Source organism: Oncorhynchus tshawytscha, linkage group LG22 (genome assembly GCF_018296145.1).
Source record: "Oncorhynchus tshawytscha isolate Ot180627B linkage group LG22, Otsh_v2.0, whole genome shotgun sequence".
Taxonomy (NCBI): Eukaryota; Metazoa; Chordata; class Actinopteri; order Salmoniformes; family Salmonidae; genus Oncorhynchus; species Oncorhynchus tshawytscha.
Genome location: NC_056450.1, coordinates 17,659,444 through 17,674,657, shown reverse-complemented (window position 1 = coordinate 17,674,657; position 15,214 = coordinate 17,659,444). Strand labels below are relative to the sequence as shown.

At 44.6% G+C, this 15,214-nt stretch overlaps 1 protein-coding gene across 4 annotated transcripts in view; it reads left to right on the top strand.

The window, feature by feature from the left end:
• LOC112221974 (signal peptide, CUB and EGF-like domain-containing protein 3) overlaps positions 1–15,214 on the top strand; it is a 101,276-nt gene that overhangs the window by 75,582 nt on the left and 10,480 nt on the right. For all 4 annotated transcript variants that reach the window (XM_042303873.1, XM_042303872.1, XM_042303871.1 and 1 more), the window contains 4 exons: positions 570–686; positions 2,542–2,664; positions 8,496–8,612; positions 11,732–11,854. In XM_042303873.1, the coding sequence (XP_042159807.1) occupies positions 570–686; positions 2,542–2,664; positions 8,496–8,612; positions 11,732–11,854 (480 nt within the window). The remainder of the gene's footprint in view (positions 1–569; positions 687–2,541; positions 2,665–8,495; positions 8,613–11,731; positions 11,855–15,214) is intronic.

Sequence of the window (15,214 nt, the reverse complement as noted above, 5' to 3'; positions counted from 1 at the left end):
CTGACTAAATGACCTCCATTCTTCAAATCAATCAGGCTAACGCACGAACTGGCCTGGTGAAATTGCTTTTTTATCCCCAAAATGCCTGGAAGCTCTTGTCAAAGCCAGGGTAAAAAATATATATATTTTGACCTCAACTGTCTGGAGGAAGAGCTGCTGGCCTCATGAGAGGAGTTGGTTGATGTCCTGTGAGGAAGTTGGGGGAGGAATGGGGGTGGGGGGAGTTTAACTCACTTTGTCCCAAAAGCAGCCAAACATCCACGTGTGCACACACTCATTTGTTTATGTCTCGACACTATGTTCTTAGTACTCTGATCCTCTATCATTCATAGTATCATGTGTTGCATTATCTAACTGTGCTCTCTTGTTCACTTCCCTTGTTCCACACAGGAGGCAAACTACTGAAGCACTTTCCTGTCTCTTCTCTGTCTTTGTATTATCCTCTTTGGAACTGCATTGTATAATAGACATCTTTTTAAAAGGATAATGAAAAGCATCAGTTCCACCACCTATAGATCCCGGTGTGTGTGTCTAACTGTGATGTACTGCATGTGTGTTTCTCTCTGCAGAGACGTGTGCAGTGAACAACGGTGGCTGTGACAGCACGTGTCATGACGCGGTGACCGGAGTCCGCTGCAGCTGTCCTGTTGGCTTCACTCTCCAGCCAGACCGCAAGACCTGCAAAGGTAACCTAACACACATACACAAAGCCAGTCTCCCACTCTCACCTCTCACCACTCATCCTCTCAAACAGCAACTATCCACCTGTCAATTACATTATCTCCACCCCTTTCATATTGTCAATCATACAGTCTCCACATACAATGCGTTATCACTAGACTTAACCCACACTTTGTCCTTCATGTTCTAAAGCATAGTATTCTGTCAGTCACCCTGTTACAGTACTAGTTAAGCCTGTCAATCATTATTTTCCTTCCTAAACTATCCACTCATTCTTTGTAGTGTTTCCTTTTGGTCTATCTTGCTGGTTCCTAAGGTTTTACTGCTTACTGCCCCACCCCAACACACACACACACACACACACACACACACACACACACACACACACACACACACACACACACACACACACACACACACACACACACACACACACACACACACACACACACACACACACACACACACACACACAGTGGCCATGGAGAGCAGGGACCTGACACTCTAATCAGAGATGCATTGTGGGCTCGTTGAGGCGTGTAGGACTGCTGCTGTCTGGTTCCCCAGTGGCGCCTTGCCACCCTGCTCTGCCTCATCTCCTCTGTCTCATCGGAAGCCTCTGCCTCTGTCACAGCTCTTACATTGAGATAGAGTGGAGAGTTGAGGTCTAATGATGCCAACACTTCAATACTGTATATATTCGAATGACCCTGCTCTTCTGGGTACTGCTTTGGCAGCAAATCCATTTGTCAAGCTACCCATATGTTGTTGCTGTCAAATACAAATAGCTTGATATCCCCACAACTTATCAAAAGCTGTTCTTAATTTATACAAACAATAGCATGGGAGTAAGAACGTTTTAGATTAGAAGTACCTTTCAAGGAGATGATAACAAAGAGAGAGAGAGAGAGAGAGAGAGAGAGAGAGAGAGAGAGAGAGAGCTCTGTGGAGAAACTCAAGACTGTTGATGCTGCCAAAAAGCCTAGAATAGGAGTCTGCTTCCCCTTCAGTACTCATAACGTTACGCTAACAACTCTGATATAAGTACATTGGGTTTATTAGTTTGGTTTGAGAGGAAAGAAAAGGAAAACAACCTCAGACAGCACTGGCAAGAGAAAACAGGGGCCCGCTGCGGGCAAGGGACCTCTCAGGGGGAGAGATGAAGAGAGAGACAGGAGAGAATTATTATTTTATTCAATTTCTGATGCATTTATTTTAACCAGATGATGTACTAAACTGTCCCTCAAGAGCCGGAAGCTTCATTTACAATGATGATTCAGAGTTAGTCTGATCGAACTTGCCAGTCCAAGTCCCGATCAAAGCCCGGGTGAGGCATATAATGTATTGATTTGTTATTGACGATGAAAAGAATGGTCGAGCTGTGGTGGGGCTGTGCTGCTGAGACATAGTTCTCCCCTTGCTGTCTCTGTAAGAGCTGTGATCTATTCTAAACACATACAGACCCAGATCATACCCGTCGCAGATCTAAGAAGAAATCCCTGATGCACTTTCCCTGTGCATCTCTCTCTTCTCTCTCTGGGATGGATCTCCAGTCATCCGTGTGGATCATCGTACTCTACTTAACACCCCGACTGCTCGGCCCCAGAGTCATCCATCACACATACATATTTCAGCCCTCAAACGCACACCACATCCTTGCCCTCTATCTCTCTCTTTCTCTCTCTTTCTTTCTTTCTTCCTTTCGTTCTTTCTTCCTTTCTGTCTTTCTTTCTCTCTCTCGCTCTCTCTCTCTTGCTCTCTCCCCCTCGCCCTCTCTACTGCACTTTCTCTTGTTCTTTCTCTCTCTTCCTGTCTGTGCATTGGAGTGAGTTCTCTGCTGTATGTGTTTTCTGTCCACAGACATTGACGAGTGCCGCCTGAACAACGGGGGATGTGACCACGTGTGTCGGAACACAGTGGGCAGCTTCGAGTGCAGCTGCAAGAAGGGCTACAAGCTGCTGACCAATGAGAGGACTTGCCAAGGTAGGAACCCATCACTCCATCCAATCATCGGCTACCGCCTGTTCTGTGTGCCCTTCACCTAATGACATAGATTTAGATGGTTATGAGTTAGGCAGGTTGTTTAGTCACCCTGTTACTGAGGTGAATGGCAAGGTAATAGTATTGTCGTGATAATAATAAGTCATCTTACTCCTCCCTGATTGTTTTGGCTTCAGCTTGCTGAGAGGAGCTGCCAAACCAGGCCTCTCTCTAGCTTGTTTGTTTCTAAGATTCGGCGGTAGCCGTAGTTCAGCGGGAGCCAGGGGAGCCACCCACAGAACAAATAAACAGTTTGCCATGCAGACCTACTACTACAGGTGTGGAATAAGTGCTCTAAGTCTAAAAAACCTCTGGGTCTTGAAACCATCTCCCTCCCAAACATCTGGCACTGCTGGGAAGAGAATTCAAGGCAAGAACTATGGAACTATGGAAATGAGTGTATTGATGTGGTCAATCAGGATCAAGGCTGGTACATATCAGTGACATGCCTTGGGCTCACAATTGAAACACATCATCCTAAACATGCACATCTATGCCAAGTATGGGTATTTAAAGTGTATGCTGTCCAACTCACTGTAAAGACACCAACTGTTTCTGTAATTGAAGTTGAGAACGTGTTAAGGTACATCAATCTGACTATTTGGGGGTTAGCACTTTCTCTCCTTATTTGGAATTTATCTAGATAATGCTGTCATTCTGCAGATGCTTTTAGCCAAGGCCTCTCACATTTAACACAAACAATATGACCCAAGGGAGAATTGAAAACACATCTTTAATGTTCCTGTGGCACTTCCCAACAACCAACTCAGTCACATGGTCTTGGGAATATTCCAAGCTGAGAGGAGGAGGGTGATGTTGTGTTGTATGTGAGTGGGGCTACTATGTGAGTGTTGAGATTGTTAGGAACAGTTTGTTTTGTCTGCAGAGTAGGGTGTTGATAAAACTGGCCTCCAGTTGAGTGAGGCGTTGTCAAGCCAACATCCTCGGCGGCACCCCTGTGCTAGGCTGCACCACACCACACCCCACCACACTACACTACACTACACCACACTACACCACACCACACTACACTACACTACACCACACCACACCACACCACACCACACCACACCACCCCACACTACACTACACTACACTACACTACACTACACTACACTACACTACACACACACACCACACCACACCACACCACACCACACTACACATCAACACACCACACCACACTACACTGCACCACACTACACCACGCAACACTACACCACGCAACACTACACCACACTACACTGCACTACACCACACCACACTACACCACACCACACCACAGTACACTACACTACACTACACCACACTACAGTTAACTACACTACACCACACCACACTACACCACACTACCCCACACCACACTAAACTACACTATACTACACCACACTACACCACACGATACTACACTACACTACACCACACCACAATACTACTACTACAGTACAGTCCACTACCCTACACCACACCACACTACACTGCCACACACCACACCAAAACTACACTATACTACACCACACTACACCACACCACACTATACTACACCATACTGCACCCACACTACACCACACCACACTACACTACACTGCACCACCCTACACTACAGTACACTATACCACACTACACCCCACTACAGTACACCACACCACACTACACCCCACTACACTACACTACACCCACACCATACCACACTACACCACACTACAGTACAGTACACTACACCACACTACACCACACCATACTACACCCACACCTCACTACACCACACCACACCACACCACACTACACTACACTACACTGCACCACACTACACCACACAACACTAAACCACACCACACCACACCACACTACAGTTAACTACACCACACTACACCACACTACAGTTAACTACACCACACTACACCACACCACACTACACTACAGTTAACTACACTACACCACACTACACCACACTACAGTTAACTACACCACACTACACCACACCACACTACACTACAGTTAACTACACTACACCACACTACACCACACTACAGTTAACTACACCACACTACACCACACCACACTACACTGCACTACCCTACACTATGCTACACCACACCACACCACCACCACCCCACACTACACTACACTGCACAACACGACACTACACCACACTACACTACACCACACGACACTACAACACAACACACCACACCACACCACACCACACCACACTACACTGCACTACACTACACCACACTACACCACACCACACGATACCACATGTAGGTGTAGGTGGCATCTACATGTAGGTGGCAGACTGACTGACTGACTGACTGACTGGGACATGAAAGGGAGCCATAGGATTCAGCAGGTCTATAGTGTGATTCTAGTTGACTACTGGCTTTTTAGTGCTTGTGATTCCTCCCTTCCCCCTCCTATTTTTTAATTAGATGTTTTGACCTTCAAGATATCATGTTTAGGTAGTCCCACATGACCGTACAGTATTTCCATGACAGGTAGCTGCCTGGGAACCTCGGGGTTTTCAGCCCAACACCAGCCACTTCGCTTTTGCTCAATAACTGTGACATCTTATATGCAGCAGACAAATAGCAGACAAAACATCACACCACCACAAGCGCAACAGAGTATCACAGCTGAACAGGCTTATGGCTGAATATACTGCTTGGACATTTTTTCTTAGCTGTGTTTTTCATGCATATCTTTTTTTGAGTGGACAATGTCCTAAGATCAACAGCAATATACTCATTCTTAGTTAAGCGGTGTGTGGCCAGCACTTTCTCAGGCCCCGCTGGGTGACTGGAGCAGGGGCTTTATCCCAGCTAGCTGAGATCTGGCCTGGCTGGCCATTGTTATTGGGAAGTTTGGGGTGCAAAAAGGAAGAAGGAAATGTGGTGAGCATGAAGCCAAATAACACTCATCTACCCACTTAAAGCCAGTGTCATGAGTGAATAAAAGAGCTAGAAACTCAATCAAAAGAAGTCCTGCCTTATCAGAGATGTGGCTGTGCTGTAACATTCTGTAAAAAAAAAAAGAGACCTACTACAGTACAGAAAGTGCATAGTACAGTGTTGGGATATATAAACTGAACTTCACAACCTTTTATCTTGGTTTGAACAGTCAGTGTTTCCCAGATGACAGAGGACCACGCGTGGTCCATCAATCAAGACGTGACATGTCTGGCCCGGCCAGGTCCAGGGCCTGGAGGCATTCCTTACCCCTTCCTGCCCCCTGTCCTCCCCCATCCCCTGCTGATCCCAATGAGGGCATGGTGGGAGTGCCCTTATCAGATCCTACTAGGTCTCCCTCAGAAGGAGCATCACTGATAAAGGCCTTATCTACTCTGTGTAAACAGCCACGGCCAGGCATTGTTTCACCGTTCTATTGTAATATCTATTTGTTCTGAAGGAGTGTTATTTTGTGTAACTGAGGGGGGAAGAGATGAGGTGATGGGGTGAGTCGTAGGCCAGTCTGGGACACTGTGGGTCTGCGACGGAGGAGGATTGTCGAAAGAAACCTTTTTTCTTTTCATCAGTCTCTTTCAATCTTACACTGTAGGGGCGATATGCCTGGCACCCCATAAATAACACACTTACAGAAATGTACGATTGTTCAGATTGAAGGGCAAGACGAGGGTGTTTCTGTTTGTATTCTATTCAAAAACAGCAGCCACTGTTCTTTCAGTGTGTCCCTCATCTCTGGTCCCGTGTCCCCTTGCACGTACATGGGCCTCTAGCCCTGCCAACCCCTGCATACCTCACTGTACCTGCTGGTAAACAACGACCGTAGTCCCAGGCATCCTGACACATCCAAACCCATCCCTTGCTTTGTACAGTGTAGTACAATACGCTGCAGGTTGCTTCTTCCCATTGAATCCTATTGATCAGAGATGAATAGAATATGTCCCAGCAGCAAAGCATGTCCCCAGTCAACACCAGTCCTGAGATGGTAGCTTGCATCCCAATATCCCAGAAGAGTGCCTTCAAATAAAACAAAAAACAAACATAAAACAAACATTTCTATTTTTGACTTTGGAGTTGAGAGCTCAGTAAAAGTTAGCTTTTTTTAGCCACAAAATAATAAACCAATGTGGTAATACATAAAACGAACCGCTCAGCATCTCTCATTTCTCAGTGTTAAACAATAACACTATAAGATTCCATTAAAGTTATTGGGAAAGAATTCACAAAGTGAACATAGTGGGGATCACTTCCACTTCTTTAGCTGGATGAATATCTACTCTTTATGCCAAGTTGCCTTCTAGGGGTTTTTGAAACTTTCAACATCACCCGGTGTTCCTCCTGAAGCACCGAAGACACCCTGTCTACTCTTTTGAAAGCTGATCACTTAATAGTTGTTTAATCTCAACCCAATCCCACGTCTTTGGCTGGAGGTATTCTCACAAGAGGCTTGCCAAAACTCCTTGTCTGTGTCTCAAATAGCACCCTATTCCCCATATAATGGTGCCCTATGGGCCCGGGTAAAAGTACTGCAATAAATAGGAAATAGTGTGCCATTTGTGACACAGCCCTAGACTAGTAACTTCTCTCTCAAGGCTGGACAGAGTTCAATGGTATAAGGGATTACGCCTCAAGTATGAACATTTGGGGATGTCCACTGTGCTAGGAGGTAAGAAGAGAAAGAAAACTCCCTATATTGCAGCTGACAAAGTTAAGATCTTCCTTCTTGTTCTTGGTAACCCAGTATTTTTTAGCTTTAGCAGTATTCCTATAATTGCCATGTAATGTATACTATCAAACCATTATCATCTTTTTGATGTTGGGCTGACAGTGCCTTAGAGCCAGGTAAGACAAAGTTCAGGATGGGGAGAATATAGACTATGAAATGCCTGGGAACCTCCCTACATTTTCTATCCTTTTCAATTTAGCCAATTAAATTTCCAGTAAAGCTGTAGCCAGGCCCCGTTCTCTCCAGTTCCCAACTCTCTTCTCTGTAGACGCTGTCTGGACTTGACATATGTAATTGCTGACATTTAAACATTGGATAGTAGGCTACCGAACCCAAATGTCCTCCACCTTATTATTTTAATGGTCTCAGTCAGGGCTCCATTTTTATTCACAGGCATGGAGAGTGATATCAGAGGTACATGTATGAGAGTCCAGTGGTGTTCCAATTATCTGATAAAGTCCAGCAGGGAATAAGGATAAGAGGAAGTAACAACAGACAGGAAGTTATTCTCGTGCACCCAGTGCAAGGTGGTGGGCCTGGGGGGCAGGGGTCAGGGTCAGGGAAGATGACTGGAGAGATTCTTTAGACAGACAGAATCATGACCCGCCTCTGGTCTCACGTTACAGCACATTCCTAGATAAGCAAGACTGCTTCTCAGACAAATGATTTCCACTTGGCTTCAGAACACAATAATAAGACATTTGAGATAGTGAGTTTCATTAAATGGTTATTTTTTAGTGGAAGAAACAGTGGTATAGTGAAATGATTGACAGGTAACTTTGGAATTGAAAAATGTCCCAAAGCTCCTGTTATCAGTAGGTGAAACCGTCTTGCTACTGCTCAGACTGGCAACCAATGTCTCATACCAAACAAAATGGTATTCAATTTAAAAAACATGATTTATTTATTTTGCTGTGTCCCATTGCAATTTATTTCTAATCCAAGTCGTCATATATATATATATATGATTCATTCATATATATATATATATAATTATTTTTTCTATTATAAAATCTCAAATGAGTTTTGAGAAGTTGTGTAAGTGAATAATGTGAACTTCTCTCTGTATATTCCTCTCTTCCCAGACATTGACGAGTGTTCTTTTGACCGGACGTGTGACCATTCCTGCGTCAACTCCCCCGGCAGCTTCCAGTGCTTCTGTCATAAAGGCTATGTTCTCTACGGCCTGGCACATTGTGGAGGTGAGGTGATACTTATTCCCCCTCTCAACGTGTCTGTACACCATTACTCACACAGTCCACCTCACTTTCTCTAGAAACCACACCTGCCTGCTAAGTTATCCATAATAACTTGAATCTTCATGATCATTACTGCAGCTAGCTTCTATAGCAACTTGTTTTTTTATAGCCTGTTTGTATGGCTCCCTTGTTCATATTGCTTACCAGACCAGTCGAGTCTAATGCTAGCAATCCCGAGGTGAAGGAAGACTTGATTTTTGTGACATGAGTAGTACACAGTAGCACACATGACCCCACCTGTTTCACTAAAACAAACAATTATTATCAGAGGTATGTGCATGATGCTGTGGTAAAGTTGTTGATCTATTCCAGTGTGGTAGAAATAAAGGTAGGCCGTCTCGTGTTCAAGGCGGCTGGCGTGTGCCAGATCTGCAGGGCAGAGAGAGAGGGGGACCCGTTTGAGCGCATCAGGCTGTTTCAGCGGCCCTTTCATGGTCTGTGTATCACAACTCTGAATCTGCTGCCGTCTCCAGAGCCTGAGGGCCTCTCAGAGGAGGTGTAGAAATAGAGAGAGAGAAAGAGAGAGAGAGAGAGAGAGAGAGAGAGAGAGAGAGAGAGAGAAAGCCTATATACACACACAAAACACGTTGCAATTATTTCTTCTCCATTCTTGTTCGTTTTGACAAGTCTACCAAGGCAGGAATGTTATGATAGCATATTTCCAGGACATGGAATGTGGTAATATGTGTGAGTGAGAGGGATGGAGAGGACAGGAACATTGCCTGGCATAAGAGCTGTGTGTGTATCTGTGTGCCATTGTAGAGTCCTCCTAATGATGAATGACTCTTCCCTCCCTCTTCTCTCCCATCAGAACGGTTTGATAACCCTGAGATTTATGTTGCTTCCCCTGCACCTCCTCTTCTACAGCAGTGACCAGGGTTGTGTTATTCCCCGCCATAGCTTATCAGTTGAAGCATAGCTCCCAAACACTCCAGAGACTGCTGCTCGGTGCTTAATCTAACAATGGACTCACCCCAAACAACCCCTATAAGGTCAGCGACCTGCTGTCAAGGAAAGTGTGGAGGCCTGTCATCACTGGCTGAGAGAGACTTCCCCGACTGAGACGTTCTCCTCCAAGCCATTAGGAAAACATCACGTTAGAATTACACTGTGACGTTAAAGTGAGAGGTGTGATATGAGGTGGCACGCTAGCTATAGAGTTGATAGATGTTCCTGTCTGGTACATGATAAACCCATCTGAATGAATCAATATGTTGTTTACATAAAACCAGGTTGATATTTGATACAATGTATATATACATGTTCTATTTGACTCGGTTACAATCACGTGATAAGCATTGAGTAGACTAATGAAGACAAGAAAGGTCCCAAAGAACCTATCTTTGAGACAAGGTACCCCATTATAGCTAACAGCCCTAGATCAATGCTGTAGAGCCCTAGATCTATGCTCTACAGACGTGGTGCTGTCTGTCTACTGTTGACCTTCACAGTCAAACTGTGATTAGCCTATTCTATAGCCTCTCAGTCTCACCGGAGTTTGGAGCAGAAGAATGTGTGTCTGCGTGTCGGGGAGATGATAGGTATTGATGTCTATTGAAGAAAGCAAGAGCCGCCGGCTGAGCTAGCTTATTTTCATATTTCTTTTTGCCCCCCCCTGGAATTGGAGTAATGCCTTCGACACCAGCGGATGATAGCAGCCACAATACAATTGTCAGCATGCATGCCAATCTGAAAGTCTTTTACTTCTCTCTTTGACTCTCCCCCCTTATGTTTTTGTCCTACATTGGCCTCTGGGATACATGAGTTGATTTCCTCTGAGGATGCCGAAACAGAAACAGACAGAGCCAGCTCTAGATATGGCTTGATAAAAGCATACTCAAAGTCTATTCACATTTCAAGCTTGAGAAGAATAAGAGGAAAAAATAAACTTTGCTTGGCATAGAGAAGTGATTCTCTCTCCATCTCCCGCTCTCTATTATTTAAATGGAGTTCTTCAACATGAAGGCTAGACTTCAGACAAGTTGTTTGACAGACGGATGTATCTCCTTTGCATTGAGCGGAGCTGGCAACTCAACACCAGCCAAACACTCTTGATGAAGTCATCATCTCCATGGTGGGACAGAGCACTGGAGGCTCGCAGGCTGTTTTTATTCACACCGTACAGGACAGGGAGGAACATTTTCTATCTGCAGGCCACCTCATCAATCACTGTCATTATCTGTGTTCCTCTGCTGGTGTCCCTGTCACTTAGCCTGGCTGAGCGCTCAGCCCCGAGCCACACTGCCTTGCCTTGTCCCCCTCATCACACTAATAAAGTCATTTTCTGTCTGGGTTCCTAGGCAACCTCCATCTGGTTCCTGTATGGTTTGAGTGGTTTTGGTTTCTGTGTGTTAAAAAGTGATTATAATTTACTCCTATCTGGCTCTGCAAAGTCCCTCCAAATGTTCTTCTTCCCAACGAGAGTGAGCTTTGGGGGAAGAGAAGTTGAAGTTTCGACTAAGGGGAAATGCATAGCAGTGATATCACATGCCCTGGATTAGACTTCAAATGAGCAATCAGCCTGGTTTACCAAAACACACATTCATCTTCTGTAGAAGTGATCACTGACAGTAGAATTGACTTCACAGAAACTCTGTTCATTTGCAGCTGTCAGAACACATTCTCGTTTGTTTCTTTCAATTATTCCCTCATCTATCATGATAGCTCAGTTATATTGATGTTATTTCTTCTCTTGCAACCAGGTTTACTGAGTGAGTGAGTGAGTGAGTGAGTGAGTGAGTGAGTGAGTGAGTGAGTGAGTGAGTGAGTGAGTGAGTGAGTGAGTGAGTGAGTGCATATGTCTATGCGTTTGGTGTGTCTTGGATTTCCACTCATTTGAGTGTGGGGCAGCAGGTAGCCTAGCGTTTAAAAGTATTGTGTCAATAACTGAAAGGTCGATGGTTTGAATCCCTAAGCTGACTAGGTAAAAAATATGTCTTTGTGCCCTTGAGCAAGGCACTTAACCCAAGTCGCTCTGGATAAGTGTCTGCTAAAATGTAAATGAGTGTGTTAGACTCTGTGTCTAGACATACATGGTCATAACTGTCTTCTTCCCTTTGCAGATATTGATGAGTGCAGTATAAACCGCGGTGGCTGTAAATATGGCTGTGTAAACACTCAGGGCAGCTACGAGTGTACCTGTCCACCTGGATACAAGCTTCACTGGAACAAGAAGGACTGCATTGGTATGTAACAACACTGCCACCCAGTGGTCAGAAGATTGAAACATACATTGTGATTTGGTTCCAAGTAATGGAAAGGATGGTCAATCAATCAATCAAATGTATTTATGAAGCCCTTTTTACATCAGCCGATGTCACAAAGTGCTGTACAGAAACCCAGCCTAAAACCCCAAACAGCAAACAATGCAGATGTAGAAGCACGGTGGCTAGGAAAAACTCCCTAGAAAGCCAGGACCCTAGGAAGAAACCTAAAGAGGAACCAAGCTCTGAGGGGTGGCCAGTCCTCTTCTGGCTGTGCCGGGTGGAGATCATAACAGAACATGGCCAAGATGTTCAAATGTTCATAGATGACCATCAGGGTCAAATAATAATAATCACAGTGGTTGTAGAGGATGCAACAGGTCAGCACCTCAGGAGTAAATGTCAGTTGGCTTTTCATAGCCGATCATTCAGAGTTAGAGACAACAGGTGTGGTAGAGAGAGAGAGTCGAAAACAGCAGGTCCGGGACAAGGTAACAGGTCAGGGTGGTGAACAGGTCAGGGTGGTCTGGTGAACAGGTCAGGGTTCCATAGCCGCAAGCAGAACAGTTGAAACTGGAGCAGCAGCATGACCAGGTGGACTGGGGACCGCAAGGAGTCATCAGGCCAGGTAGTCCACCCACTTTGCCAATGCACAGCCCCCACACCACTAGAGGGATATCTTCAACCACCAACTTACAGCCAAAAACTGAGACAAGGCTGAGTATAGCCCACGAAGATCTCCCCACGGCATGAACCCGAAGGGGGCGACAAACCGGACAGGAAGATCAAGTTAGTGACTCAGCCCACTCAAGTGACGCACCATTCCTAGGGACGGCATGGAAGAGCACCAGTAAGCCAGTGACTCTGCCCCCGTAATAGGGTTAGAGGCAGAGAATCCCAGTGGAGAGAGGGGAACCGGCCAGGCAGAGACAGCAAGGGTGGTTCATTGCTCCAGTGCCTTTCCGTTCATCTTCACAACCCTGGGCCAGACTACACTCAATCATAGGACCTACGATGAGTCTTCAATAAAGACTTAAAGGTTGAGACCATGTCTGCTTCTCTCACATGGATAGGCAGACCATTCCATAAGAATGGAGCTCTATAGGAGAAAGCCCTGCCTCCAGCTGTTTGCTTAGAAATTCTAGGGACAATATGGAGGCCTGCATCTTGTGACCATAGCCTAGTGGTTAGAGCGTTAGGCCAGAAACCCGAAAGATTGCTGGATCAAATCCTCAAACTGACAAGGTAAAAATCTGTCGTACTGCCCCTGAACAAGGCAGTCATTGTAAATAAGAATTTGTTCTTAAATGACTTGCCTAGTTCAATAAAGGTTAAATAAAAACAAATATATGGCAGGACCAAATTGGAAAGATAGGTAGGAGCAAGCCCATGTAATGCTTTGTAGGTTAGCAGTTAAACCTTGAAATCAGCCCTTGCCTTAACAGGAAGCCAGTGTAGAGAGGCTAGCACTGGAGTAATATCATCACATTTTTTGGCTCTAGTCAAGATTCTAGCTTCCGTGTTTAGCACTAACTGAAGTTTATTTAGTGATTTATCCGGGTAGCCGGAAAGTAGAGCATTGCAGTAGTCTAATCTAGAAGCGACAAATGCATGAATAGATTTTTCTTTATCATTTTTGGACAGAAAGTTTCTGATTTTTGTAATGTTACGTGAATGGAAAAAAGCTGTTCTTGAAACAGTCTTGGTATGTTCGTCAAAAGAGAGATCAGGGTCCAGAGTAACGCTGAGGTCCTTCACAGTTTTATTTGAGATGACTGTATAACCATCAGGATTAATTGTCCGATCCGACAGAAGATCTCTTTGTTTCTTGGGACCTAGAACTAGCATCTCTGTTTTGTCTGAGTTTAAAAGTAAAACATTTGCCACCATCCACTTCCTTATGTCTGAAACACAGGCTTCCAGGGATGGCAATTTTGGGGCTTTACCATGTTTCATCGAAATGTACAAATGTGTATCATCAGGAAATGCAGTGAAAGTTAATTGTGTGACCAAGAGGTAAAATATATAGTGAAAACAATAGTGGTCCTAAAATGGAACCTTGAGGAACACCAACATGTACATTTGATTTGTCAGAGGACAAACCATCCACAGAGACAAACTGATATCTTTCCGACAGATAAAATCTAAGCAAGGCCTGAACTTCTCCGTGTAGACCAATTTGGTTTCCAATCTCTCCAAAAGAATGTGGTGATCGATGGTATCAAAAGCAGCACTAAGGTCTAGGAGCACGAGGACAGATGCAGAGCCTTGGTCTGATGCCATTAAAAGGTCATTTACCACCTTCACAAGTGCAGTCTCAGTGCTATGATGGGGTCTAAAACCAGACTGAAGCGTTTCGTATACTACATTTGTCTTCAGGAAGGCAGTGAGTTGCTGCGCAACAGCTTTTTCAAAAAATGTTGAGAGGAATGGAAGATTCGATATAGGCCGATAGTTTTTTATATTTTCTGGGTCAAGGTTTGGCTTTTTCAAGGGAGGCTTTATTACTGCCACTTTTAGTGAGTTTGGTACACATCCGGTGGATAGGGAGACGTTTATTTTGTTCAACATAGGAGGACCAAGCACAGGAAGCAGCTCTTTCAGTAGCTTAGTTGGAATATCGGTCCAGTATGCAGCTTGAAGGTTTAGAGGCCATAATTATTTTCATCAATGTGTCTAGAGATATAGTATTAAAAAACTTGAGTGTCTCCCTTGATCCTAGGTCCTGGCAGTGTTGTGCAGACTCAGGACAACTGAGCTTTGGAGAAATACGCAGATTTAAAGAGGAGTCCGTAATTTGCTTTCTAATGATCATGATCTTTCCGTCAAAGAAGTTCATGAATTTATCACTGCTGAAGTGAAAGCCATCCTCTCTTGAGGAATGCTGATTTTAGTTAGCTTTGCGACAGTATCAAAAATACATGTGGGATTGTTCTTACTCTCCTCAATTAAGTTGGATAAATAGGATGATCTAGCAGAAGTGAGGGCAATTCGATACTGCACGGTACTGTCTTTCCAAGCCAATCGGAAGACTTCCAGTTTGGTGTAGCGCCATTTCCGTTCCAATTTTCTGGAATCTTGCTTCAGGGCTCGGGTATTTTCTGTATACCATGGAGCTAGTTTCTTATGACAAATGTTTTTTGTTTTTAGGGATGTGACTGCATCTTAGGTATTACGCAAGGTTAAATTTAGTTCCTCAGTTGGGTGGTTAACCAAATGTTGTACTCTGACGTCCTTGGGTAGGTAGATGGAGTCTGGAAGGGCATCTAGGAATCTTTGGGTTGTCCGAGAATTTATAGCACGGCTTTTGATGATCCTTGGTTGGGATCTGAGCAGATTATT